At 43.5% G+C, this 27339-nt stretch overlaps 1 protein-coding gene across 1 annotated transcript in view; it reads left to right on the forward strand.

Moving 5' to 3' along the window:
• The window catches only part of LOC124718676 (C3 and PZP-like alpha-2-macroglobulin domain-containing protein 8), an 852528-nt gene that overhangs the window by 703058 nt on the left and 122131 nt on the right, over positions 1-27339 (forward strand). Inside the window, exons 14-17 of the mRNA XM_047244301.1 lie at positions 3320-3470; positions 6847-7041; positions 13099-13371; positions 22568-22781. Of these exons, the coding sequence (XP_047100257.1) occupies positions 3320-3470; positions 6847-7041; positions 13099-13371; positions 22568-22781 (833 nt within the window). The remainder of the gene's footprint in view (positions 1-3319; positions 3471-6846; positions 7042-13098; positions 13372-22567; positions 22782-27339) is intronic.

Here is a 27339-nt window from a genome sequence, read left to right on the forward strand (position 1 = left end):
ACAGAATCACCTCAATAGGTGGCGCTGCGACGCAGCAATGATTAAAAATGAGAGATCGTAAACTGGATATATATACCCACTAAATCTTTATAAATGTAATGCACATAAAACATTGATACGTTGGAATTACTAGGGGCAACACCTGTGCATAACTTATCCTAAAATTCAGACGAAGTAAAATATAAATGAAGGAGGTAAATTTAAAATGAGAAAACAAGGTGTATTGCCGGCCAGAGTGGCCGAGCGGTTCTAGGCGCTACAGTCAGGAACCGCGCGACCGCTACGGTCGCAGGTTCGAATCCTGCCTCGGGCATGGATGTGTGTGATGTCCTTAGGTTAGTTAGGTTTAAGTAGTTCTAAGTTCTAGGGGACTGATGACCACAGAAGTTAAGTCCCATAGTGCTCAGAGCCAGCCAAACAAGGTGTATTATACAACACACAGATGCAGTACATAAACAGATTTTTCGTATCATATACCACTAGAACGAGATCATCAAAAACACAGGACCGTAATTTCAAATAAAGAGGCCGCCCATATAACACTCAATACTGCGTCATATATTCGACGATGCCCTTCGGCTACACTGACTAAAGGATGCTTAGGAAATACTAAATTAAGATATTTGTTCTTTCAATAGGTGATATGTTTATATTTTCAGTAGGTGATCTGTTTATACATGCTTACAGGTTATCCAAGTCTGCACAACGTGATCGCCATTCTTAAATAGATGTATTTGTTCCCTGTTTTCTATTTAGATAACCTGAAGATGCCTAAATAAGGTGAAACGCGTCGTTGAAAAATAAAAATAAAAAATTGCAAGCAAGACTGTTTTTCACCAATACTCCATAGGACTGATGCTTGATAGTTCAGAGCTGTCACACTTTGGAGGTGATGGTGCTGCTGTCATGTGCATTGAAGTAGTGGTTTCCTGGATGGGCAGCTGTAGGACCCCATGCCCAGCAGGAGAATTCAGGAGATTAGACATAGCTGATGGAGTGCGTAGTTGATGCTTCACAGATCTGAGTTGTTCCAGTTCAGAGGTGATGCTGCTTCAAATGCCAACATTCAGATAGTAGTCTCCAGTACAGGGATTAGTGATCACAAGGTTGTTGTAGCTAGGCTCAATACCGTTGCTTCCAAATCCACCAGAAACAAACGCAAAATAATTTTATTTAAAAAAGCGGATAAAGTGTCACTAGAAGCCTTCCTAAGAGACAATCTCCATTCCTTCCGCATTGACTATGCAAATGTAGACGAGATGTGGCTCAAATTCAAAGATATAGTAGCAACAGCAATTGAGAGATTCATACCTCATAAATTGGTAAGAGATGGAACTGATCCCCCATGGTACACAAACCAGGTCCGAACGCTGTTGCAGAGAAAACGGAAAAAGCATGCGAAGTTCAGAAGAACGCGAAATCCCGAAGATGGGCTAAAATTTACAGACGCGCAAAATTTGGTACGGACTTCAATGCGAGATGCCTTTAATAGGTTCTACAACGAAACATTGTCTCGAAATTTGGTAGAAAATCCGAAGAAATTCTGGTCGTATGTAAAGTACACAAGCGGCAAGACACAGTCAATACCTTCGCTGCGCAGTGCCGATGGTACTGTTACCGACGACTGTGCCGCTACAGCGGAGTTATTGATCGCAGTTTTCCGAAATTCCTTCACCAGGGAAGACGAATGGAATATTCCAGAATTTGAAACACGAACAGCTGCTAGCATGAGTTTCTTAGAAGTAGATACCTTAGGGGTTGCGAAGCAAATCGCTTGATACGGGCAAGTCTTCAGGTCCAGATTGTATACCGATTAGGTTCCTTTCAGATTACGCTGATACAATAGCTCCCTACTTAGCACTCATATACAACCGCTCGCTCACCGATAGATCTGTACCTACAGATTGGAAAATTGCTCAGGTCGCACCAGTGTTTAAGAAGGGTAGTAGGAGTAATCCATCGAACTACAGAGCTATACCATTGCAGTAGGGTTTTCGAGCATATAATGCATTCAAACATTATGAAACACATCGAAGGGAACGATCTATTGATACGTAATCGGCATGGTTTCAGAAAACATCGTTCTTGTGCAACGCAGCTAGCTCTTTATTCGCACGAAGTAATGGCCGCTATCGACAGGGGATCTGAAGTTGATTCCGTATTTCTAGATTTCCGGAAAGCTTTTGACACCGTTCCCCCCAAGCGACTTCTAATCAAGCTGCGGGCCTATGGGGTATCGTCTCAGTTGTGCGACTGGATTCGTGATTTCCTGTCAGGAAGTTCGCAGTTCGTAGTAATAGACGGCAAATCATCGAGTAAATCTCAAATGGTATCAGGTGTTCTCCAGGGAAGCGTCCTGGGACCTCTGCTGTTCCTGATCTATATAAATGACCTGGGTTACAATCTGAGCAGTTCTCTTAGCTTGTTCGCAGATGATGCTGTAATTTACCGTCTAGTAAGGTCATCCGAAGATCAGTATCAGTTGCAAAGCGATTTAGAAAAGATTGCTGTATGGTGTGGCAGGTGGCAGTCGGAAAGTGTGAGGTGATCCACATGAGTTCCAAAAGAAATCCGTTGGAATTCGATTACTCGATAAATAGTACAATTCTCAACTAAGTACCCGGGTGTTAAAATTACGAATAACTTTAGTTGGAAAGACCACATAGATAATATTGTGGGGAAGGCGAGCCAAAGGTTGCGTTTCATTGGCAGGACACTTAGAAGATGCAACAAGTCCACTAAAGAGACAGCTTACACTACACTCGTTCGTCCTCTGTTAGAATATTCCTGCGCGGTGTGGGATCCTTACCAGGTGGGATTGACGAAGGACATCGAAAGGGTGCAGAAAAGGGCAGCTCGTTTTGTATTATCACGTATTAGGGGAGAGAGTGTGGCAGATATGATAGGCGAGTTGGGATGGAAGTCATTAAAGCAAAGACGTTTTTCGTCGCGGCGAAATCTATTTACGAAATTTCAGTCACCATCTTTCTCTTCCGAATGCGAAAATATTTTGTTGAGCCCAACCTACATAAGTAGGAATGATCATCAAAATAAAATAAGTGAAATCAGAGCTCGAACAGAAAGATTTAGGTGTTCGTTTTTCCCGCGTGCTGTTCGGGAGTGGAATGGTAGAGAGATAGTATGATTGTGGTTCGGCGAACCCTCTGCCAAGCACTTAAATGTGAATTGCAGAGTAGTCATGTAGATGCAGTGAGCTACAAAGAACCCGTGCCTGTCTGTAGGTTTGTAGAGATGAGATGTATGCCTGCTGGACTGCAGGGTTTGGCACTACCTGGATAAGAGCCGTTCCACTTTGCAGGTGACGGCGCTGCTGTCGCTGACCGAGGGCGCGCACTTCGCCAGTTCGGGCCTGCTGTACGTCAGCGAGAAGCTGAGACTGGGGCCGCACGGCGCCACTTCTCTGGTGGTCAGGGTCGTTGTCACCAGCCCAGGCGTCAAGAACATGACAGGTGCGTGCCTCCACCTCTCTGCTCCACCAGACTGCTCCGCACCCACTTCATTACAAGCACCCTGCTAGTCACACTCGTGACAGCCAGTGATAGGATAACCCAAAGTGAAACGAAGGCTGCAGATTGATGAAGCTGGGAAGCACTATACAGCGTGGTCCATTGATAGAGACCGGGCCAAATATCTCACGAAATAAGCATCAAACGAAAAAACTACAAAGAACGAAACTTGTCTAGCATGAAGGGGGAAATCCGACCGGAGTGGCCGTGAGGTTCTAGGCGCTACAGTCTGAAACCGAGCGACCGCTATGGTCGAAGGATCGAATCCTGCCTCGGGCATGGATGTGTGTGATGTCCTTCGGTTAATTACGTTTAAGTAGTTCTAAGTTGTAGGCGACTGATGGCCTCAAATGTTAAGTCCCATAGTGCCCAGAGCCACTTGAACCATTTTTTGAATGGGGAAACCAGATAGCGCTATGGTTGGCCGGCTAGATGTGCACTGCCATAGGTTAAAAGGGTATCAACTGCGTTTTCTTAAATAGGAACCCCCATTTTTTATTGCATATTCGTGTAGTACGTAAAGAAATATGAATGTTTTAGTTGGACCACTTTTTTTCGCTTTGTGACAGACGGCGCTGTAATAGTCACAAACGTATGGCTCAAAATTTTGGATGAACAGTTGGTAACAGGTAGGTTTTTTAAATTAAATACAGAACGTAGATACGTTTGAACATTTTATTTCCGTTGTTTCAATGTGATTCATGTACCTTCGTGAACTTATCATTTCTGAGAGCGGATGCTGTTACAGCGTGATTGCCTGTAAATACCACATTAATATAATAAATGCTCAAAATGATGTCCGTCAACCTCAATGAATTTGGCAATACGTGTAACGACATTCCTCTCATCAGCGAGTAGTTCGGCTTCCGTAATGTTCGCACATGCATTGACAATGCGCTGACGCACGTTGTCAGGCGCTGTCGGTGGATCACGGTAGCAAATACCCTTCAACTTTCCCCACAGAAAGAAATCCGGGGACGTCAGATCCGGTGAACGTGCGGGCCATGGTATGGTGCTTCGACGACCAATCCACCTGTCATGAAATATACTATTCAATACCGCTTCAACCGCACGCGAGCTATGTGCCGGACATCCATCATGTTGGAAGTACGTCGCCATTCTGTCATGCAGTGAAACATCTTGTAGTAACATCGGTAGAACATTACGTAGAAAATCAGCTTACATTGCACCATTTAGATTGCCATCGATAAAATGGGGCCCAATTATCCTTCCTCCCATAATGCTGCACAATACATTAAACCGCCAAGGTCGCTGATGTTCCACTTGTCGCAGTCATCGTGGATTTTCCGTTGCCCAATAGTGCATATCATGCCCGTTTACGTTACCGCTGTTGGTGAATGACGCTTCGCCGCTAAATAGAACGCGTGCAAAAAATCTGTCATCGTCCCGTAATTTCTCTTGTGCCCAATGGCAGAACTGTACACGACGTTCAAAGCCGTCGCCATGCTGTCCTGGTGCGTATAGATATGGTACGGGTGCAATCGATGTTTATGTACCATTCTCAACACTGAAGTTTTTGAGATTCCCGATTCTCGCGCAGTTTGTCTGCTACTGATGTGCGGATTAGCCGCGACAGCAGCTAAAACACCTACTTGGGTATCATCATTTGTTGCAGTTCGTGGTTGTCGTTTCACATGTGGCTGAACACTTCCTGTTTCCTTAAATAACGTAACTATCCAGCGATCGGTCCGAGCACTTCGATGATGGAGTCCAGGATACCGAGCAGCATACATAGCACAAGCCCGTTGGGCATTTTGATCACAATAGCCATACATCAACACGATATCGACCTTTTCCGCAATTGGTAAGCGGTCCATTTTAACACGGGTAATGTATCACGAAGCAAATACCGTCCGCACGTTTGTGACTATTACAGCGCCATCTATCACAAAGCGAAAAAAGTGGTCCAAGTAAAACATTCATATTTCTTTACGTACTACACGAATATGTAATAAAAATGGGGTCCGTATTTTAAAAAAACGCAGTTGATATCCGTTTGATCTATGGCAGCGCCATCTAGCTTGCCAACCATAGTTTCATGTGGTTTCCCCCTTCAAGCTAGACGAGTTTCGTTCTTCGTAGTTTTTTCGTTTGACTCTTATTCCGTGAGATATTTGGCCCTGCCACTATCAATGGACCACCCTGTATAATACACTTGTTTTTATCAAATAGGTGAACAGTGAAATAAATTTAAATACCTTTCAGTGTTCATAGGCTGCTTTGCCAGTCACATTTATATCACATTCCCTTTCCATAAACTGAACTAAATAAAGATTTCGTTTTAGAAAGTAAGCAAAGGTTTCATTTTAGTAACTAACGTGCCAACTGTAGCAAATTTCATACAACATCACTAGAAATTATTACTTTTTTTATTACTCAAATGAAATTATATGGTTCTGGAAACTTTTTAGAGTCTCAGACATGAAAATATTCAGACAGAAATAACAAATGGCAATTTCTACCAAGTCTGGGATTCGAATCCAGTTCTCCTCACTGGGCAGATGTGGTAACCACTACACCACTCTAGAGCACTGGTTCTGTGCAACTGCATGAACTATCTACTCTGCATCCCTCCTTGATCCAGATTCTCATTCACCCCTCAGCGCACTTGGTATTCCTCCTAAACTCGAGCAGCATTATAAAGACTCTCCAATTGTATTCGAATAGTACCTCAGTATCGAAATAAACGAGGATCGTGCGAGAAACCTAGGCATAGATTTGAGGAGGGAACTGTGCTAAGGTAGTCCAAGCAGTTGTGCAAAGCCAGCAGGAGGCCTGGGTTCAAGTCCCGGCCTTGGCACAAATTTTTACTCGTCACTTCAGTCTGCTGTATACACGATTTTTATTATTAGTATATTAACTTGGAGAGTGTGTGTGTGTGTGTGTGTGTGTGTGTGTGTGTGTGAGCCTTTGTTTTTGGGGGTGGAGGTGGGGAAAGGCTGCTCAAGATTCCTAAAACAATTAGTGCTTTCCTTACTGATTGAGGTAAATCAACCTGATGTAGTTATAAACATCTGATATGCATAATGGAATGACAAATAAATATGGCTGGTTACAGTGGTTTGTTCTTTCAACTGATATTCATTATGGTCTCGATCAAACCCACTACAATAATATTGGAAGACTACATAGCCACTATATGGTAGCATGTGTAGTGCAGACATGGGCTTAGACATAGAGAAGACAGTAATCGGGGGACCTTTTTCACAACAGCCACTCCTGCATTAGAAATGAGCAACTGGCGACCCTACCAGGAAACTCTGTGTCTCACTTCTACGTTAGTTCCTCTTTCCTGCAGTGGAAGTGTCTGGATATGGTGGAGACTCGTGCAGGGACACCGGGGGCGGCAATGGCACATCTCCAGCGCACAGTGGGGGCAGCACAGGCAGCAGAAGTGCACTGTCTGCCTCTGTGACACGCTCAGCTAGCACGCTGGTCACGCCCGAGGGGCTCCGCCGGACAACCACCGACAGTGCCTACTTCTGCGCCAATGGTCAGTAACACATTGATTTCATGCTTTTTTATGCTCTTTTGATGTGATCAGACATGACTTCAGCTTGCTGTGCCTACCTCTTCATCTCACTTCTAATCATATCAGTCTAGCTTATTTTCCACATCTTTCTAAAGCATGTGGTGTTTTTTTCTTTTTTAAAAATATTTAAATTTGGTTAATTTATTACTATCTTGTGAAGATTCAGAAATCTGTTGTGAGTTTTGCACCACATCTTGGTGGGAAGAGCAAAGACTTTTCAAACACTTAAGTACTGTATGTGATAGTTTATAAGTCACCTGAAATCGTTTGCAGAAGGTGTAGCGTTCTCAAGATAAAGAGCAGAGTTCGCATTGCCACTTAATTTATTTGTGTCGTGATCATGTTCGATCACGACCGGATATGAGACATAGCAACTACCAACAGGGAAACCGAAGGGACCAGACAGAGCTGGAAATTTTTTTTGCTCTACTACACCACATACTAAAAGAAGTTGGATTTAAATCAGAAACAAGGTAAATAGCAATGCGCCTTCTGCCTTAATTACGACGTTTGCCGACATGCAGTCGGCTCCTGGTAGCTGTATGAAAACTATAAAAACACCGTTATTTCTGTTACCATTAATAGGAGATGGGTAGTACAGAAATACTTTAAGTAATAAGCAGGCACTACAGCATTTGAGAGCACAATAGCCAATTTAATTACCTTAGTCAGTATTGCTAACAATAGGATCCATACATTTCAATTTTATATATTGCTGGCTGTTTCTTTAAATAAAGTCCTTTAGCATTTTCGATATTTCATCTTAGCTGCACACATAAATTCTTACATAGCACTGCACAATAGTAATATTTTATAATAACTAATTACTGATTCCGGACCACGCCATATTCGTGTCCGCCGTCTTTAAAAAATATCACGACTGTGATAACAGAAGAGAATTACAATTCTTCAACTGTCAAAAAATAAGAAACACAACATTTCTCTATTGATACAATTTATGAACAATTCGTGTTCTGCGCCGTGGCGCGTAAGATATTCTTTGAAATATCAGGTGGTCGCTGCTTAGCGATTTTTACACAAATTGTATGGCTTTTATGAGCCTGCATGGTTAGGTTATCGAATGTAAGTTTATTTAAGATATCGAAACAGATACTAATATTACAAGCACTACTTCTAAAACACTGCAATTTACATCGTATCCTATTTCCCCAAAGTCCATGGTTCACTTCCATACACTGCTGTGCTCCAGATATACATTCTCCCTCATGTTCAGGCTGATGTTTGGTACTAAAATACTCGTTCTTCTTGTTCGTCAGAAATGTACTATTTTATCTGACCTAGTCTGCTTGTTATTTTCTTCTTATTTCAACGATCATCTCTTATTTTCCTTCCAAGGTGCCAGAATTCCTTCACTTCAACAACCCAATGCTCATCAAGTTTTATATTATTTTTATCGCTAATTTCATTTCTGCCACATCTCGTTACTGTCGTCTTTCTTCAGTTCAAGCTAAATCCATATCCTGTAGTCATTACACTGTTCATTCCATTCAACAGATTCTTTAATTCTTCGTTGTTTTCGTTGAGTAAAGCAATGTCATCAGCAAATCTTATCACTGACATCTTTCCACACTGAATTTTAATCCTTTTGCTGAACCTTTCTTTTATTTCCGTTATTGGTTCTTCAGTGTATAGACTGACCGGCAGAAGTGAAAGTCTCCATCCCTTCCATGCCTTTTAATCCGAATACATCGTTCTTGGTCTATTACTGCCTCTTGGTTTTTGTACATACCGCATAGCATTCGCCTTTCCCTTTATCAACTTTTCTGAGAATTTCGAACATCTTCCATCATTTTTCGCTGTCAAACGCTTTTGCCGGATCGACAGATTCTGCACAAGTGTCTTGATTTTTCTTAATTCATTCTTCCATTAACAAGAACTGCCTCTCTAGGACCAATACCTTTCCTAAAGCCAAACTGATTGTCATCCAATAATTCCTTAGCTATCTGTTTTGTATATTATTCTTGTCAGGAAACTGAGTGCATGAGAACTTGCCGATTGTTCAATAGGTCTCGCTCTGCTACATACCAAACTGAATAGCTGCTTTGATGTCACTTTCGCTAATGATTTTAGAAATTCCAAATGATCTGTGTCTTCTGTCTTACTTGAGGACGAGTCTTCCAAACCTCTGTTATACTCTACTAGATCCCTGATGTCCTCCATACTGACTCCCATTTCCTCTTGTGTCACTTCAACAGACCTTTTCTCCCATTCATAGAAGTCTTCGATGTACTCTTCCATTTATCCAGTCTCTCGTCTGCATTTAACAGTGGAATTTCTCTTGCGCTATTAATTTTGATGCCTTTTCTTTTCATTTCACCGAAGTTTACTTTGCATTTTGTATACAGGGTGGTCCATTGATCGTTACCGGGCCAAGTATCTCACGAAATAAGCGTCAAACGAAAAAAGTACAAAGAACGAAACTTGTCTAGCTTGAATAGGGGAAACCAGATGACGCTACGGTTGGCCCACTAGATGGCGCTGCCATAGGTCAAACGGATATCAATTGCGTTTTTTTTTTTTTTTAAATAGGAACCCCCATTTTTATTAGATATTCGTGTAGTACGTAAAGAAATATTAATGTTTTAGTTGGACCATTTTTTTCGCTTTGTGATAGATGGCGCTGTAATAGTCACAAACATATGGCCCAAAATTTTACACGAACAGTTGGTAACAGTTAGGTTTTTTCAATTAAAATACAGGACGAAGATACGTTTGAACGTTTTATTTCGGTTGTTCCAATGTGGTACATGTACCTTTGTGAACTTATCATTTCTGAGAACGCATGCTGTTATTGCGTGATTACCTGTAAATACCACATTACTGCATTAAATGATAAAAATTATGTCCGTCAACCTCAGTGCAATTGGCAATGCGTGTAACGACATTCCTCTCAACAGCAAGTAGTTCGCCTTCCGTAATGTCCGCACATGCATTGACAGCGCGCTAACGCATGTTGTCAGGCGTTGTCGGTAGATCACGATAGCAAATATCCATCAACTTTCCCCCACAGAAAGAAATCCGGGCACTTAAGATCCCGTAACCGTGCGGGTCATGGTATTGTGCTTCGACGACCTGTCATGAGATATGCTATTCGATACCGCTTCAACCGCACGCAAGCTACGTGCCGGACATCCATCATGTTGGAAGTACATCGCCATTCTGTCATTCAGTGAAACATCTTGTAGTAACATCGGTAGAACATTATGTAGGAAATCGGCATACATTGCACCATTTAGATTGCCATCGATAAAATGGGGGCCAATTATCCTTCCTCCCATAATGCCACACCATACATTAACCCACCAAGGTCGCTGATGTTCCACTTGTCGCAGCCATCGTGGATTTTGCGTTGCCCAATAGTGCATATTATGCCGGTTTACGTTACCGCTGTTGGTCAATGACGCTTCGTCGCTAAATAGAACGCGTGCAAAAAATCTGTCATCGTCCCGTAATTTCTCTTGTGCCCAGTGGCAGAACTGTACACGACGTTCAAAGTCGTCGCCATGCAATTCCTGGTGCACAGAAATATGGTACGGGTGCAACCGACGTAAATGTAGAATTCTCAACACCGACGTTTCTGATTCCCGATTCTTGCGCAATTTGTCTGCTATTGATATGCGGATTAGCCGCGATAGCAGCTAAAACACCTACTTGGGCATCATCATTTGTTGCAGGTCGTGGTTGACGTTTCACACGTGGCTGAACACTTCCTGTTTCCTTAAATACCGTAACTATCCGGATACCGAGCAGCATACATAGCACACGCCGGTTGGGCATTTTGATCACAATAGCCATACATCAACACGATACGACCTTTTCTGCAATTGGTAAACGGTCCATTTCAACACGGGTAATGTATCACGAAGCAAATACCCTCCGCATTGGCAGAATGTTACGTGATACCATGTACTTACACGTTTGTAACTATTACAGCGCCATCTATCACAAAGCGAAGAAAGTGGTCCAACTGAAACATTCATATTTCTGTACGTACTACACGAATATGTAATAAAAAATGGGGGTTCCTATTTTTTAAAAAAAACGCAGTTGATATCCGTTTGACCTATGGCTGCGCTATCTAGCGGGCCAACAATAGCGCCATCTGGTTGCCCCCTTCAAGCTGGACGAGTTTCGTTCTTTGTAGTATTTTCTTAGATGCTTATTTCGTGAGATATTTGGCCCGGTCGCTACCAATGGACCACCCTGTATAACAAACTGAATGAATGTGGCATAAAAAAATGGAAAACTGAGTTTATCAGTGGCATATTGCATGTAATGAACAGACAAATACCTGCTGAAAGGAACTCTGACAATGCACCACAGAAATCTAGAAACGGCAAGAGGTGTTATTCAATAATGTTGGAATAAGCATGTACATCTACATGGCTACTCTGCAGTGCATCTGACACTTAAGTGCCTGCCAAAGGGTCTTGGAACCACTTCAGGCTTTCTGTAGCAGTTCTGATTTCTTTTACTTTATTGCAAATATAATTTCCCCGTATGTAGGCTGGCGACAATAAAATACGCAACTGGCCATTAAAATTGCTACACCACGAAGATGACGTGCTACAGATGTCGTATTTAACCGACAGGGAGAAGATGCGGTGATACGCAAATGATTAGCTTTCCAGAGCATTCACACAAGGCTGGCGCAGGTGGCGACACCTACAACGTGCTGACATGAGGATAGTTACCAACCGATTTCTCATACACAAACAGCAGTTGACCGGCGTTGCCTGGTGAACCATTGTTGTGATGCCTCGTGTAAGGAGGAGAATAGCGTACCATCACGTTTCCGACTTTGATGAAGGTCGGATTGTAGCCTATCGCGATTGCGGTTTATCGTATCGCGACATTGCTGCTCGCGTTGGTCGAGATCCAGTATATGGAATCGGTGGGTTCAGGAGAGTAATACGGAACGCCGTGCTGGATCCCAACGGCCTCGTATCAGTAGCATTCGAGATGACAGGCATCTTATCCGCATGGCTGTAACGGATCGTGCAGCCACGTCTCGATCCCTGAGTCAACAGATGGGGACGTTTGCAAGACAACAACCATCTGCACAAGCAGTTCGACGTCTTTTTCAGCAGCACGGACTATCAGCTCCAAGACCGTGGCTGCAGTTACCCTTGACGCTGCATCACAGACAGGATGATGTACTCAACGACGAACTTGGGTGTACTAAACACATCCTGGATGAATCCAGGATGTGTTTAGAGCATCATGATGGTCGCATCCGTGTTTGGCGACATCACGATGAACGCACATTGGAAGCATGTATTCGTCATCGCCATACTGGCGTATCACCCGGCTTGATGGTATGGGGTGCCATTGGTTACACGTCTCGGTCACTTCTTGTTCGCATTGAACAGTGGAGGTTACATTTGAGGTGTGTTACGACCCGTGGCTCTACCCTTCATTCGATTCCTGCGAAACCCTACATTTCAGCAGGATAATGCACGACCACATGTTGCAGGTCCTGTACGGGCCTTTATGGATACAGAAAATGTTCGACTGCTGTCCTGGCCAGCAAATTCTCCAGATCTCTCACCAACTGAAAACGTCTGGTCAATGGTGGCCGAGCAACTGGCTCGTCACAATACGCCAGTCACTACTCCTGATGAACTGTGGTATCGTGTTGAAGCTGCATGGGCAGCTGTACCTGAACACGCCATCCAATCTCTATTTGACTCAATGCCCAGGCGTATCAAGGCCGTTATTAGGGCCAGAGGTGGTTGTTCTGGGTACTGATTTCTCAGGATCTATGCACCCAAATTGCGTGAAAATGTAATCACATGTCAGTTCTAGTATAATATATTTGTCCAATGAATACCTGTTCATCATCTGCATTTCTTCTTGGTTTAGCAATTTTAATGGCTAGTAGTGTATTTTCTCATCCAGAAGAGTGGTTCATATTTACAGTAAGCTGAACGGGTGTTGTCATATAACGGATACATGTCAACAGCTGGTACTCAAGTGCACCTCGCACCCTTTCAGAGAAACTGGTGGTGTCTACACCGGAGGACTTCCAGCCAGAGTGGCTGCCGGCTCCACGGAACCGCGCCGGCGTCGTCCTGGAGGTGCGGGCGGCGGCGCCGGGGGCGGACCGGGATCGTGGGGGCGGCGCTGGGGGCGCAGTTGGCAGTGGTGGTGGAGACACGCCCCCGCAGCCGGCCGCCGTGGTGCTGCTGTCCTCTGGCAGAGGCGCCGGGCCCGACTCCTACCTGCTGGCGCTGGGAGACGTCTCGTGGCTCACCAGGGGGCCGCACGGTACGTTGCGTGGCGCACCGCACAGCACAGCACAGCTACATTGGTTCCTATAGCACGTGATACTGATACTAAAGGGGCTATGTATTTGGGGACTTTAGAATGTGCACTCATGTTCAGAAAAAAAAAACGTAATACTTTGAACAACTAGAGACACGACGTTAACGTTCACAGGAGATGTACAGAAGTATGTTCTGTAAAAATGACTAGCATCTGAAACATATCGGCCTGCAGGTACAACGTCAACATCGATGTAGTGGTGCAGCACCACCTACCAGTAAAGCGTACCTATGGCTGTTGACGTTGCTGTAAGCCAAGATTTCAGCAGACGTGCTGGATGCCTCACAGTTGTATGTGCAAACTGTACCATGAAATTAGTGAGTTTCTTCAAGATGAAACATGGGTGGCCTACGTCATACCAGAATCAAAGCAACAGTCCATGGAATGGCGGCATTCAATTCACCCAGAAAAGTGAAATTTAAGCAAACAATTTCTGCCCGGAAAATCATGTGCACAGTTTTTTGGGACAGAAAAGGAGTATTGCTTGTGGAATTTCTGCTTCCAAATGAGACAATCAATGCAGCAGCTTACTGTAAGACATTGCACAATCTGCGCCGTTCAATTCAGAACAAAAGACGTGGCAAGTTGAGCAAGGGCATCGTTTTGCTGCAAGACAATGCCCGTCCGCATGTGGCGAATCAGACCAAAGATCTCATCACATGTTTTCGATGGGAAACTCTAGATCACTCTCCGCACAGCCCCGATCTTGCGCCCAGTGACTACCATCTGTTCCTGCACTTGAAGAAACACCTGGGCGGTCAGCGTCTTCAAGACGATGACGAAGTCAAAACAGTGGTGATGCAGTGGTTAACAAGTCAGGCGGCAGATGTCTATGAGGAGGGTATCCAAAAACTGGTACAACGTTATGACAAGTGCCTCAATATTGACGGAAATTATGAAGAAAAGTAGATTAAGGTACAGGTTTTTGTGTAAAGATAAAATATTTGAGGTATCTTAGCACGTCTTTTTTTAAATTTCAAAACGGTACTTACTTATAAAACACGCTTCGTACATAGTTTTTAAAAAATAATTCAGGTTTTTCTTGGGTATCTCCTCGTAATGTTATTTCCATATATGTTCCATAGATCACCTGAACGATTCTTTTATCTAAACGATCTGGAACGAGTCAGTTTACAGGGGATGTATTCATGATTAGAGTTAATATTAACGAACACATTGTTTATTTTTAGTCCTACTGATGTAATACGCTTTTTTTGTGATACACATGATGACGTAAATATTCGCAGAAACCAGTATCATATGGAAACTGAGACCGATACGGAAATTCCGTAATTAGCTGTGGATTCAGGGATTTATTATCTTACAGAAACACCGCTTTTTATGAGTGCAATTTTCGTAGCATTTAGCGTTTTTTTATTTTTTTTTACACTAGTCAACTCCTGTTGGGAGAAATAATGCTCCCATTATCAGGGTGTCTCTCGAAACGCTTTCTCAACGTATTTGTAAAACGCCTGGGATCTTTGGACGTTCATGGGCAACGTTCAACAGACGTGCTTAACCCACGCTCCACATGAAAAATGTTCAGATCATCGGGTTGTTCCCCGAAACGGTTTGTTGAGACGTATGGGCGATAGAAAAAGGTTGAACGCTACGAGTTACAGGTTTTACTATTGTTCATTCATATATATTAGATACATGTAATAAAAATTACCCTGAGACCTTATAGAAGGGTACAAATGGTTAAAATGGCTCTGGGCACTATGGGACTTAACTTCTGAGGTCATCAGTCCTCTAGAACTTAGAGCTACTTAAACCTAATTAACCTAAGGACATCACACACATCCATGCCCGAGGCAGTATTCGAACCTGCGACCGTAGCGATCGCGCGCCTCCAGACTGTAGCGCCTAGAACCACTCGGCCACCTGGCTGGTTGGGAGGGTACAGATGAGACCTTGGAACATGTGTCAGAACTCGTGACAACACGAAGTGGAAAAACTGCGCATCGGTGGTAGGCCATTCATCACGAAGGATGGTCGGTGCAGCGCGTGATAAATCAGCTGCGCCCGCCCCCTCCCACCCCCTGAAATCGCCCTCCTAGGTGAGCGATCATCCACCAGTGGCGCAGAGGGTGGACAGCGGTTAGCGGCGATGAGTGATGAGATGGCCCCCAGTGTACGGCCTCAGGGGCGTGTCTTCCCCCTCCCTATTCCCCTCCCCACCCCCACCACTGTGCTGTGTCCTGTTTGGGTTCTGGAACACTCTGGCCGATAATCACACCCAGTAGGGCAAAACTGCTCTACAGGAATCAACCGGAATTTGCGATGCCAGAGGTTAACTTTAACAAGTACCGCAAAGGCGATGGCTGCTGTGACGTCACATCATGGTCCGTATTTAAGTTAAACATAAACATGTCGTATTTTTGAGAGAATTTTGTTTTTAAGACAAAAAACATACAGTGTTTTCTGTTCAGCAGGAATTCTGATACTCTGTCAGTTTACCAGTATTTTTCCTTTACAGCGGCTGTCTAACGTCAGCAATATAGTATTCGCAGTCAACGATAAATGTTTACCAAAGTCCAGATACATATGCTTGTGTCAAAGACTTTAGATCAATTCTTTGACAGTGTAGTAGCATGAAACTTTTAGCTAAAGTGCTTGATGAAAGGTCCGTCCTGATAGCTGAGTGGTTAGTGCGGCAGTCTGTCACGCGAAGAGGCCCGGGTTCGATTCCCGGCTGGGTTGGAGATTCTCTCCGCTCAGGGACTGGGTGTTGTATTGTACTAATTATCATTTCATCATCACCAATGGAAGGCAATGGGAAACCACCACTGGAATCACTTCCCTAGATGCTCATGCGGTGGACCTCTCTGATGACGCTTCCCCCAAGAAAAGACCTGCCGTAAGGCAGAACACAAAGTTTAAGTTTTTTTAAGTTTTGATAAAAGTTAGAGTGAGGCCATTGGTTATGTGTTGCTTCGCTTTGTTTTGTGCATTTTATAAAATGACAAATTATATTCGGCGCGTGGCTACCAGCCAGTGATCATTGCAAAGTATGGAAAATACGAAATTATTCTACGTTTGTTTGTGTGGTCATCTTCCACGACAGCTATTAGCATCTGTTATTGTAGGTTATCTGTCTTGAGCTGACTGCAGTCTAATTCAAAAGAATTACACCAGGCGCGTTTCGCTTGTATTTGCAAAGCATCTTCTGTGGTATTCTGTAAATTGGATACACAAGTTTGTACTTTTTTTGTTGTGTTAGGTTAAAAACAGCGTGTTCTTTATAAAATTGGTCTGCAAGCTACTTCTGCTCCTTCCATTCTTGCTAGCAGTGGTTGGTGTCGACTGGCTTCATTTCACTTCTGCTCTTGGTAGTTTTTGGCATTTTGCGTTATTTTCTGCGCTGCATTATTTACAACTGAGTTTCTTAACTGTTTTTCATTCACCACTGCCACAGTGTTTATGCCTATTCGTTTGTGTTCGTTCACATTGTGTGTGTTGCCAACCTTTTGTGTGTGTGTGTGTGTGTGTGTGTGTGTGTGTGTATGTGTGTGTGTGTGTGTGTGTGTGTGAGAGTTAGTGAAATTGTCTTGTATGTAGGGAGAGAAACGAGAGGACTTTTTTTTTTTTTTTTTTTTTTTTTTTTGCAAGTGCGGTGGAGGGGAGAGGAAAGACAGGGATGGCCTGGACAGTAATTATGGAATTATGAGATAGATATGGGAGGAAATGGTAGTGGTAAATGGAGCCTGTGGTTGTACTGTATTTGTATTTATAATATTATATTAAGTGGTCAATCAATTTAATGAGTGGACGGCTGCTGTGGCCGAGCGGTTCTAGGCGCTTCAGTCTGGAACCGCGCGACCGCTACGGTCGCAGGTTCGAATCCTGCCTCGGGCATGGATGTGTGTGATGTTAGATTATTTAGCTTTAAGTAGTTCAAAGTTCTAGGGGACCTATGACCTCAGCTGTTAAGTCCCATAGGGCTCAGACCCATTTTGAATTTAAAGAGTGGTTTCCCAAGTTGATCTGATCATTTATGAATAGTTTCTTTTCTGTTATGTTTATTTGAATGTGCTAGTTTTCTTGTAGGGTGAGGAGGTGTTTTTTGTTGTTGTTTATCCATATGATTTCTATGTCTATGTCTCTGGTTGTAATTTCATGTTGATGTTGGTGTAAGTGTTCTGCAAAAGTTGAATGATTTGTCCTATGCTTCCACGCTCTTATATGTTCATTGTATCTGATGTCAAATATCCTTCTGGTTTGACCTATGTATTTTCCATCACATGTATTGCATTTCAGTTGGTATATTCCTGACTTACGATACAGATCAGTTTCTCCTATTGTTTTTGGGGAGTATTTCTGAATTGAGTTGTTGGTTTGGTGTGCTATTTTTATGCCTTGTTTTTTGAAAATATTGGATATTGTGTGTGTTTATTTGTGGTTGTATGTCATTGGGTACCATCTTTTACTTTCTGTTTCTTTCACACTTTGTGTTGTTTCTATTCTTGTATTTTGTGTATTTGTTTGTGTGTGATTTTGTCCTTGTGTTGGTGACAGTTAGGTGTTTGTTCCTTTTTTTTTCTTGATTTTCTTGTTCAGCTTTGTTACTAAGTTCTCTCTGTATCCATTGTTTGTGGCTATTTGTATTATAATATTCATTTCTTTTTTGTAATTGTCTGTATCTCATGGCACTGTGTTTAGTCCTACCTGCTTTTTCAGAATTGGGGTGTTCTGGTGTCTCATGTATAATTGTGTCTGTTGTTGCCGGTCTTCGGTATATGGCAAATGTGTGCTGGTTGTTTTGAAACTTTATGGTGATGTCCAAGAAATTCAAGTGTTTATTTTGTTCTTTCTCTACTGTAAAATGAATATTATCTTGAACAGAATTTATGTCTATGTGTAACTGGTCTATTTTACTGTTTGGTTCATCTACCAGGCGCACGATGTCATCCATATATCTGAACATTTCGAGCTTCTCCATTCGCTGTCTGCCCACAGTCGATTCCATTTATGTCTTTCCCAGACATGAGATCGCCACTGATATATGCTATTTTTAACTGTTTGGCATCCGTTTAATAGCTCCAGTGAAGTAGCTTCTTGAAATATGTTTCACAAAATCATTGACAAAGCATGCATTTGTGTCGGCCAGCTGGTAACACCACATTGCTGACGTCACACAGACATGCAGGTAGGCCTGTGTCTATTGTAGGCCTTGTAGTCCACATTCTAAACTACATGTTGTACTAGGATATAAGTTTCCAGGTACACTTAGTGGTATGTGTGTGTGTGTGTGTGTGTGTGTGTGTGTGTGTGTGTGTCTGTGTGTGTGTATACATACATATACATCTATACACTCACAGACACACACACATATATATATATATATATATATATATATATATATATATATACTACACCCAAACTGCACTACAAATACAGTTAGCTGTAAGGAAATAATCAATTAAAATATTTTGCCTGATACTGCAGTTCTCATGCATAGACAGCAATCATGTGGTGAGTGATAAACTTTTCTCCTTTCAGGAAATGGATTCACTAACTGTGAATAAATACTACTGTCAGCGGCCTGTGACAAACGAAAATCTGAGCCAGAGTAGGACTCGAACCCAAATTAGCATTTGTCACCTTAACAACTATGACTATGCGAACACGCCCCCTGTATCAGTCCGAAACTTCGCCACAATCCAAATTCTGGCACATTCGTGAACCTAAGCATACGAAGACTTTGATATTATTATCAAACCCATTTTTCGTCCCCCGTCACAATGTGATGCAGAAATCTCTTCCGTTATTGCCTCTGAAACAACTGTTCGCAAACGCCGTTCAACGTTTGTTTGTTTCAGGTCACACGGGACCCAAGTTCCTTCTTTCTGAATCATACACATAGCCTTGAGACGTTTTGAAATGGCTTGCTGTATCACGCCCACTAATTGTGCCAATTCTTCTTGAATTGACGCGAGTCTTCACTCAGCAATGTCTCCATTTCTACATCTTCGTAAACATTCTCTCTTCCACCACTATGCCGGTCTACGACGTTAAAATCACCGTTCTTGAAGCGTTGAAACCACTCACGACACGTTCTTTCACTAATAGTGTCCCTACCATACACACCTGAGAGCATTCGATGAGATTCAGCCACTGTTTTCATCATATTGAAACAAAACAGTAACACCTCCCGCAAATGACGAGAATTAGGATCGTAAACTGACCTTTAAATCAAGAACAACTTTATGATGCAGACATAAGTCGACTGATGCTTGAACGAGGTTATGTTGACGGAAGTCCAAGCTAACTGCCTGACGTCTGCGATCTGTTTCTTTCGACCGCTACTTACCGTATATATATATATATATATATATATATATATATATATTTATATTACTGGCCATTAAAATTGCTACACCACGAAGATGACATGCTACAGACGCGAAAGGTAACCGACAGGAAGAAGATGCTGTGATTTGCAAATGATTAGCTTTCCAGAGCATTCACACAAGGTTGACGCCGGTGGCGACACCTAAAACGTGCTGGAGTAACCGATCTAACAACTGCGGCAGACACTTCTTGTCTTGTATAGACGTTGCCGACCACAACGCCGAATTCTGCCTGTTTACACATCTCTGTATTACTACACTACTGGCCATTAAAATTGCTACACCAGGAAGATGACGTGCTACAGACGCGAAATTTAACTGACAGGAAGAAGATGCTGTGATATGCAAATGATTAGCGTTTCAGAGTATTCACACAAGGTTGGTGCCGGTGACGACACCTACAACGTTCTGACATGAGGAAAGTATCCAACCGATTTCTCATACACAAACAGCAGTTGACCGCCGTTGCCTGGTGGAACATTGTTGTGATGTCTTGTGTAAGGAGCAGAAATGCGTAGCATCACGTTTCCGACATTGATAAAGGTCAGATTGTAGCCTATCGCGATTGCGGTTTATCATATAGCGACATTGCTGATCGCGTTGGTCGAGATCCAATGACTGTTAGCAGAATATGGAATCGGTGGGTTCAGGAGGGTAATACGGAACGCCGGGTTGGATCCCAACGGTCTCGTATCACTAGCAGTCGAAATGACAGGCATCTTATCCGTATGGCTGTAAGGGATCGTGCAGCCATGTCTCGATCCCTGAGTCAACAGATGGGGACGTTTTCAAGACAACAACCATCTGCACGAACAGTTCGAAGTTGCTTGTAGCAGCATGGACTATCAGCTTGGAGACCATGGCTGCTGTTACCCTTGACGCTGCATCACAGCTCCTGGGTGCACGAATGCCAAAACGTCATTTTTTCGGATGAATCCAGGTTCTGTTTACAGCATCATGATGATCACATCCGTGTTTGGCGTCATCGTGGTTAACGCACATTGGAAGCGTCTATTCGTCATCGCCATACTGGCTTATCACCCGGCGTGATGGTATGGGGTGCCATTGGTTACATGTCTCGGTCACTTCTTGTTCGCATTGACGGAACTTTGAACAGTGGACGTTATATTTCAGATGTGTTACGACCCGAGGCTCTACCCTTTATCCGATCCCTGCGAAACCCTACATATCAGCAGGATAATGCACGACCGCATGTTGCAGCTCCTGTACGGGCCTTAGTGGATACAGAAAATGTTCGACTGCTGCCCTGGCCAGCATGTTCTCCAGATCTCTCACCAATTGAAAACGTCTGGTCAATGGTGGCCTAGCAACTGCCTCGTCACAATACGCCAGTCACAACTTTTGATGAACTGTGGTATCGTGTTGAAGCTGCATTAGCAGCTGTACCTGTACACGCCATCCAAGCTCTGTTTGTCTCAATGCCCAGGCGTATCAAGTCCGTTATTACGGCCAGAGATGGTTGTTGTGGGTGCTGTTTTCTCAGGATCTATGCACTTAAATTGCGTGAAAATGTAATCACATGTCAGTTCCAGTACAATATATTTGTTCAATGAATACCTGTTTATCATTTGCATTTTTTCTTGGTGTAGCTATTTTACTGGCCAGTAGTACATATATATATATATATATATATATATATATATATATATATATAGAGAGAGAGAGAGAGAGAGAGAGAGAGAGAGAGAGAGAGACAGACAGAGAGAGGGAGGGGGGTGGGGGGTCCAAAAAAATGTATCCACTGTTTAAAAGTCCATAAGTGGCAAACTAATTGACAGAGTTGTCTCATCTTTGGTAGTGTAATAGTTTGTAGTTCCGGCAATCGCCACAGAAGCGTTGTATTGTGTTGTTCTTGTTTTGTCAGATGACAGTGTTTTGTTCTTAGTTGCACCCAGTTACTCGAGTAAACATGGCTGGCGCAAGGCTTACATTCAATGAGCTTCAGAAGCTTCAGACATCCATTTTACCTGCCATCCGAGACTTTTATGGAGACGGAAGAGGTTCCCTTCAACAAGATGGTGCCCCAGCCCACTACCAAAATCGTGTTACGGTGTATCTCGACGAAAATCTACCAGGAAGATGGACAGGCCGTAGAGGTGCTGTGGAGTATCCTACACGTTCCCCAGACCTAACTCCTCTGGACTTTTACCTGTGGGTAACACTAAAGGACGTCGTTTATCAACAAAAGCTACGAACATTGGATGAACTTCGAGAATCCGTCGTACATTCATGTGCAAATATCCAACTGAAAACGTTGCAGTCAATAGTAGTTCGTGCTGCAGTTCGGCGGCATCGTTTGTGTGTGGATGTTAATGGTGACCATTTCGAACACCTACAGTGATGTCTTTAAGTTGGACTTTCAGCTACCCTTTCACCAAAAATGAGACAACTCCATGAAATAGTTTGCAAGTTATGTACTTTTAAACAGTGGATACATTTTTTTGGACCCATCACAACTGACTGCTAAACTCTTTTCATTCAAAATGTTTTCAGAAGATTTTTCTTTGTGTAACATTACTTCTAACTGTTGCAGTAGATGAAGTTTTATTACGAGGCTTTTCTGTGTGGAGTACACTTAAGCTGTTGTGGATGTCTTATTATACTTCTATCAGAGAGTGTAAAGGACTTGGACGAGCAGCTGAACTTCAGCAAAAGTAAATGAAGGGTAAACAGAATGTTGTTCAGCTAGATTAGGAGATACTGATCGACCCAGAACAGGAGGTGAGCGCACTGCAGAGCTGACATTGGCCGGTGTTTCTTTACAGCTTACGGCGTGCGGTTGGCGAGTGCGGAGACACCTGGCCTGGTGACTGGGGAGTTCCGGACGCTGTGGCTGAGCTGGGAGCGCGGCCTGCTCTCTCTGGGCCGGGGTTCGCACCTCCACCAGGGCCCGCTGCTCAGCTGGCGCGCGCCCACGGACAGCCTGGCCATCTCGCACATCGGACTCTCCGCGCCCTGGGGAACTCCAGCAGAGTTCAGGTCAGTGCAAAGCAGTACACCAGCCAACATATGGGTGTTTCACACCAGCAAGGCCCACATACCAATGCCAACACCCTCAATATTAACTACCATCACCAATGTATACCCCACAACCACCAATATCTATACATCAGCGCCACCAGCATAATCAATATTCTCCTCCACCACCCGTGTCAGCAACAACAGCAACATCACATGGTTCAAATTGCTCTGAACACTATGGGACTTAACATTCGAGGCCATCAGTTCCCTAGACTTAGAACAACTTAAACCTAACTAACCTAAGGACATCACACATATCCATCCCCGAGGCAGGATTCGAACCTGCGACCGTAGCAGCCGCGCGGTTCCAGATTGAAGGGCCTAGAACCGCTCGTCCACTGCGGCAACAACAACATCACCAACATGTCAAGCACACTGTGATATTTTCATCAGATGTGTCATGTTTGTTTCCGATCACTTTTTATTCACAGTTATTGGTGCTCCGTGTGGGATATTGTATAGCATGTTAAGAGAAGGAACGTCTGCCATAACCTCAGTCTGCATTTAACAAGAAAAATATCATCAGATTTAAAAGTCAATAAAATTCTAATGGGTTTGAGGTCGCATTGTCAACTACAAAATTCCGACGTTTCGGCGACTATTGCAACACGCCTTCCTCAGGGTGTATTGCTAACTGCTGAATGAGCAATAGTTTCGTTACTTGTATACTATACAGTAGTGCTGTCATTGGATATGAGGGTGAGGAGGAAGGGTATTTTATAGTTAATAATACGACCTCAAACCCAGAAGAATTTTATTGACTGTAACAACGGCCACGGAAACCTACATTTACAAATTTAAAAGTATTCACAATTTAGAGTCCCAAAACTCAAGTAAAGTCTCAATAATCATATAAGGATGCGACGCTGACACATAAATTAATACTAAATACCATTTAGTAGTAATAATTACCTGTTGTTAGTGGTGTACAGCAGGGATGTGTGTCAGCTCCTACTCTGTTTGGGATCTTCTTTTCTCTTCTGCTGAGATCTGCCTTTGAATACTAGGTTTGATGTAAAATCTTTTCAACATTGCCCGCCTCATGGCCATTGTCAAAGTAAATACGGTTGTTATTGGTGACCTTTTATATGCTGACAATACAGATCTGGTGGCATACAAAGAAGATGACCTGCAGTTTGTAATTAATAAATTATCACGCGCATGTGAAAAATTTGGTCTTTCTATCAGTCTCCAAAAGCCTAAGATCATGATGCAGGGCATTACTAACCTTCCACCTAGCAGCATTTAGGGCAGCTCTTTCCAAGTAGCATGGTTTTACCTGTGGATATAGTAAGTGGGTAATTTCCCCAATCCCCACAAAAAAGTTAAAAATATTAAGTGTCATGTAATATTTTGTGTGATGTAATATCTTGTATGGACACCTTTTATTAACCTTACACATTCCACATCATTACGAAGTGTCGCATTCATGTACTAATCTAATCTAATCTACTGGCGATCTACCCTTATCAACTTGGTTCAAATGGCTCTGAGCACTATGGGACTGAATTTCTGTGGTCATCAGTCGCCTAGAACTTAGAACTACTTAAACCTAACTAACCTAAGAACAACACACACATCCATGCCCGAGGCAGGATTCGAACCTGCGATCACAGTGGTCGCGCGGTTCCAGACTGTAGCGCCTAGAACCACTCGGCCACTCCGGCCGGCTGTAGCAACTTGCTGTGGACGCTGAGATTACTGAGAGAATCGCAAAAAGAATATCATGGCTAGAATGAAAAATATACTGTGGAACAATAGACTGCTCATAATAAAGATTAAATTGCAAGAATACAACGCTTCTATTTTCAGCATGCTGCTCTACAGCTGTGAGACATGGGCAACTCGTGCTAAGCAAGAATCTCGACTGAACAGCTTTCATCTCCCCTGTTTCCACAGGATCCTCCATATCTCTTGGAGAGACAGAGTACCCAACACTGAAGTCTTACAACTCGCAACAATAACCAGCATTCACGCACTCCTGAGCCACCGACGTCTAAGGTAGCTAGCACAAGTCAGGCACATGGATGATGAACGAATTCAGAAAAACTGCCGTACAGGGAACTGCAGGATGGTGTGAGCCCAATGAGAAGGACGTCTGCAAGAGAGACATTAACACGCTCTACTATGAAGTTATCTCCATAAGGACACCGTTACGGCGTGGCTAATGGCTGTATAGTACTTTCGTAGAGCTGGTCATGATGTCTCCTTTGTTGAAGCTGCTGAGTCTGCGTTGTCCATGTGGCTTCTCGTTGTCTAGGCGAGGATTCCTTTGCTGCTCTGGGTCCAAGAAATCATGACGCAGTATTCCACGGTTTATTTGTAACAAAAACATATATTTATTGCCAAAACTAGAAAACAGCTACACTCAACCGTGGCCAACACTCAAGTGGCCGAAAACCTGTTATAGACCACAGACCACGGTCATAAGCTACAAACAACATACAATTTCAATGTTGATTATTGATCGCAACACCTAACCTAGTATTATATTAAGTAAATGCTTTTTAACACAACTATAGTGTATGATATGACAAAATGAGGTCTATTTGTCAGTTCCATTACAACATGACCAAGGCCAGTATTAATTCAAGTCGCTGACCAAATACTGCTGACGACCGTGCAAATGGTGACTAACTTTGCGAAGTGGGGTCAAGCTTTCAGAGGGCGAATGCACACAAGAACAAATCAGGAAGAGGACAAAATGAAGGGGAAAACGGCTTTTGTATGAAATCCCTCACGTTTCACGTGCCCAAGTTGCACAAGGAGCTACCACTCTAGAGTGGGACTTTTCAGCCACAGAAAATGTTGCAGATTCTGAACCAAGTTATTCTTCAAGGATGGACAGATGCCACGTATAATAACTGTGGATTGTGGTCTGAAACTGACACCCATAACACTTTCTAAGCATATGCAAAGCTCTGTTTAAACATTTAATGATATCACTCTTAGATACAGTGGAGCTGTCGCCTCCAGATGTGCCAGACATTGGTTGATTTGGGGGAGGGGATCAACCAGTGAGGTCATCAGTCCCATTGGGTTAGGGAAGGATGGGGAAGGAAGTCAGCTGTGCCTTTTCACAGGAACCATCCCGGCATTTGCCTGAAACGATTTACGGAAATTACAGAAAACCTAAATCATGATGGCTGGATGCAGGTTTGAACCGTCACCCTCCTGAATACAAGTCCACTGTGCTAACCACTGCGCCACCTCTCTCGGTGTGCCAGAGGTAAGGAAGAATGTAGTCACACTGGGGCGTCGGCTAGTTGCAGAATATTAATTATATAGTTTCAGCTTTAAACAGTCCACTCTGTTATACAGGGTGTAACGAGTATAAGTGCAGATATACACAACTGGACATTAAAATTACCACACCAAGAAGAAATGCAGATGATAAACGGGTATTCATTGGACAAATATATTATACTAGAACTGACATGTCATTACATTTTCATGCAATTTGGGTGCAGAGATCCTGAGATAGCAGTACCCAGAACAACCACCTCTGGCGGTAATAACGGCTTTGATACGCCTGGGCAGTGGGTCAAACAGAGCTTGGATGGCGCGTACAGGTACAGCTGCCCATGCAGCTACGTCACGATACCATAGTTCAACAGTAGTGACTGGCGTATTGTGACGAGCCAGTTGCTAGGCCACCATTGACCAGACGTTTTCAATTGGTGAGAGATCTGGAGAATGTGCTGGCCAGGGTAGCAGTCGAACATTTTCTGTATCCAGAAAGGCCCGTACAGGACCTGCAACATGCGGTCGTGCATTGTCCTGCTGAAATGTAGGGTTTCGCAGGGATCTAATGAAGGGTAGAGCCACGGGCCGTAACACATCTGAAATGTAACGTCCACTGTTCAAAGTGCCGTCAATGCGAACAAGAGGTGACCGAGACGTGTAACCAGTGGCACCCCATACTATCACGCTGTGTGATACGCCAGTATGGCGATGACGAATACACACTTCCAATGTGCGTTCACCGCGATGTCGCCAAACACTTATGCGACCGTCATTATGCTGTAAACAGAACCTGGATTCATCCGAAAAAATGACGTTTTGCCATTCGTGCACCCAGGTTCGTCGTTGAGTACACCATCGCAGGCGCTCCTGTCTGTGGTGCAGAGTCAAGGGTAACCTCGGCCATGGTCTCCGAGCTGATAGTCCATGCTGCTGCATACATCGTCGAATTGTTCCTGCAGATGGTTGTTGTCTTGCAGACGTCCCCATCTGTTGACTCAGGGATTCAGGGACCGAGATGTGGCTGCACGATCCGTGACAGCTATGCGAATAATATGCCTGTCATCTCGACTGTTAGTGATACGGCGTTCCGAATTACCCTCCTGAACTCACCGATTCCATATTCTGCTATGAGTCATTGGATCTCGACCAACGCAAGCAGTAATGTCGCGATACGATAAACCGCAATCGCGATAGGCTACAATCCGACTTCAAAGTCGGAAACGTGATGGTATGCATTTCACTTCCTTACATCACAACAGCCTTTCACCAG

Source organism: Schistocerca piceifrons, chromosome 10 (assembly GCF_021461385.2).
Source record: "Schistocerca piceifrons isolate TAMUIC-IGC-003096 chromosome 10, iqSchPice1.1, whole genome shotgun sequence".
Lineage (NCBI taxonomy): Eukaryota > Metazoa > Arthropoda > Insecta > Orthoptera > Acrididae > Schistocerca > Schistocerca piceifrons.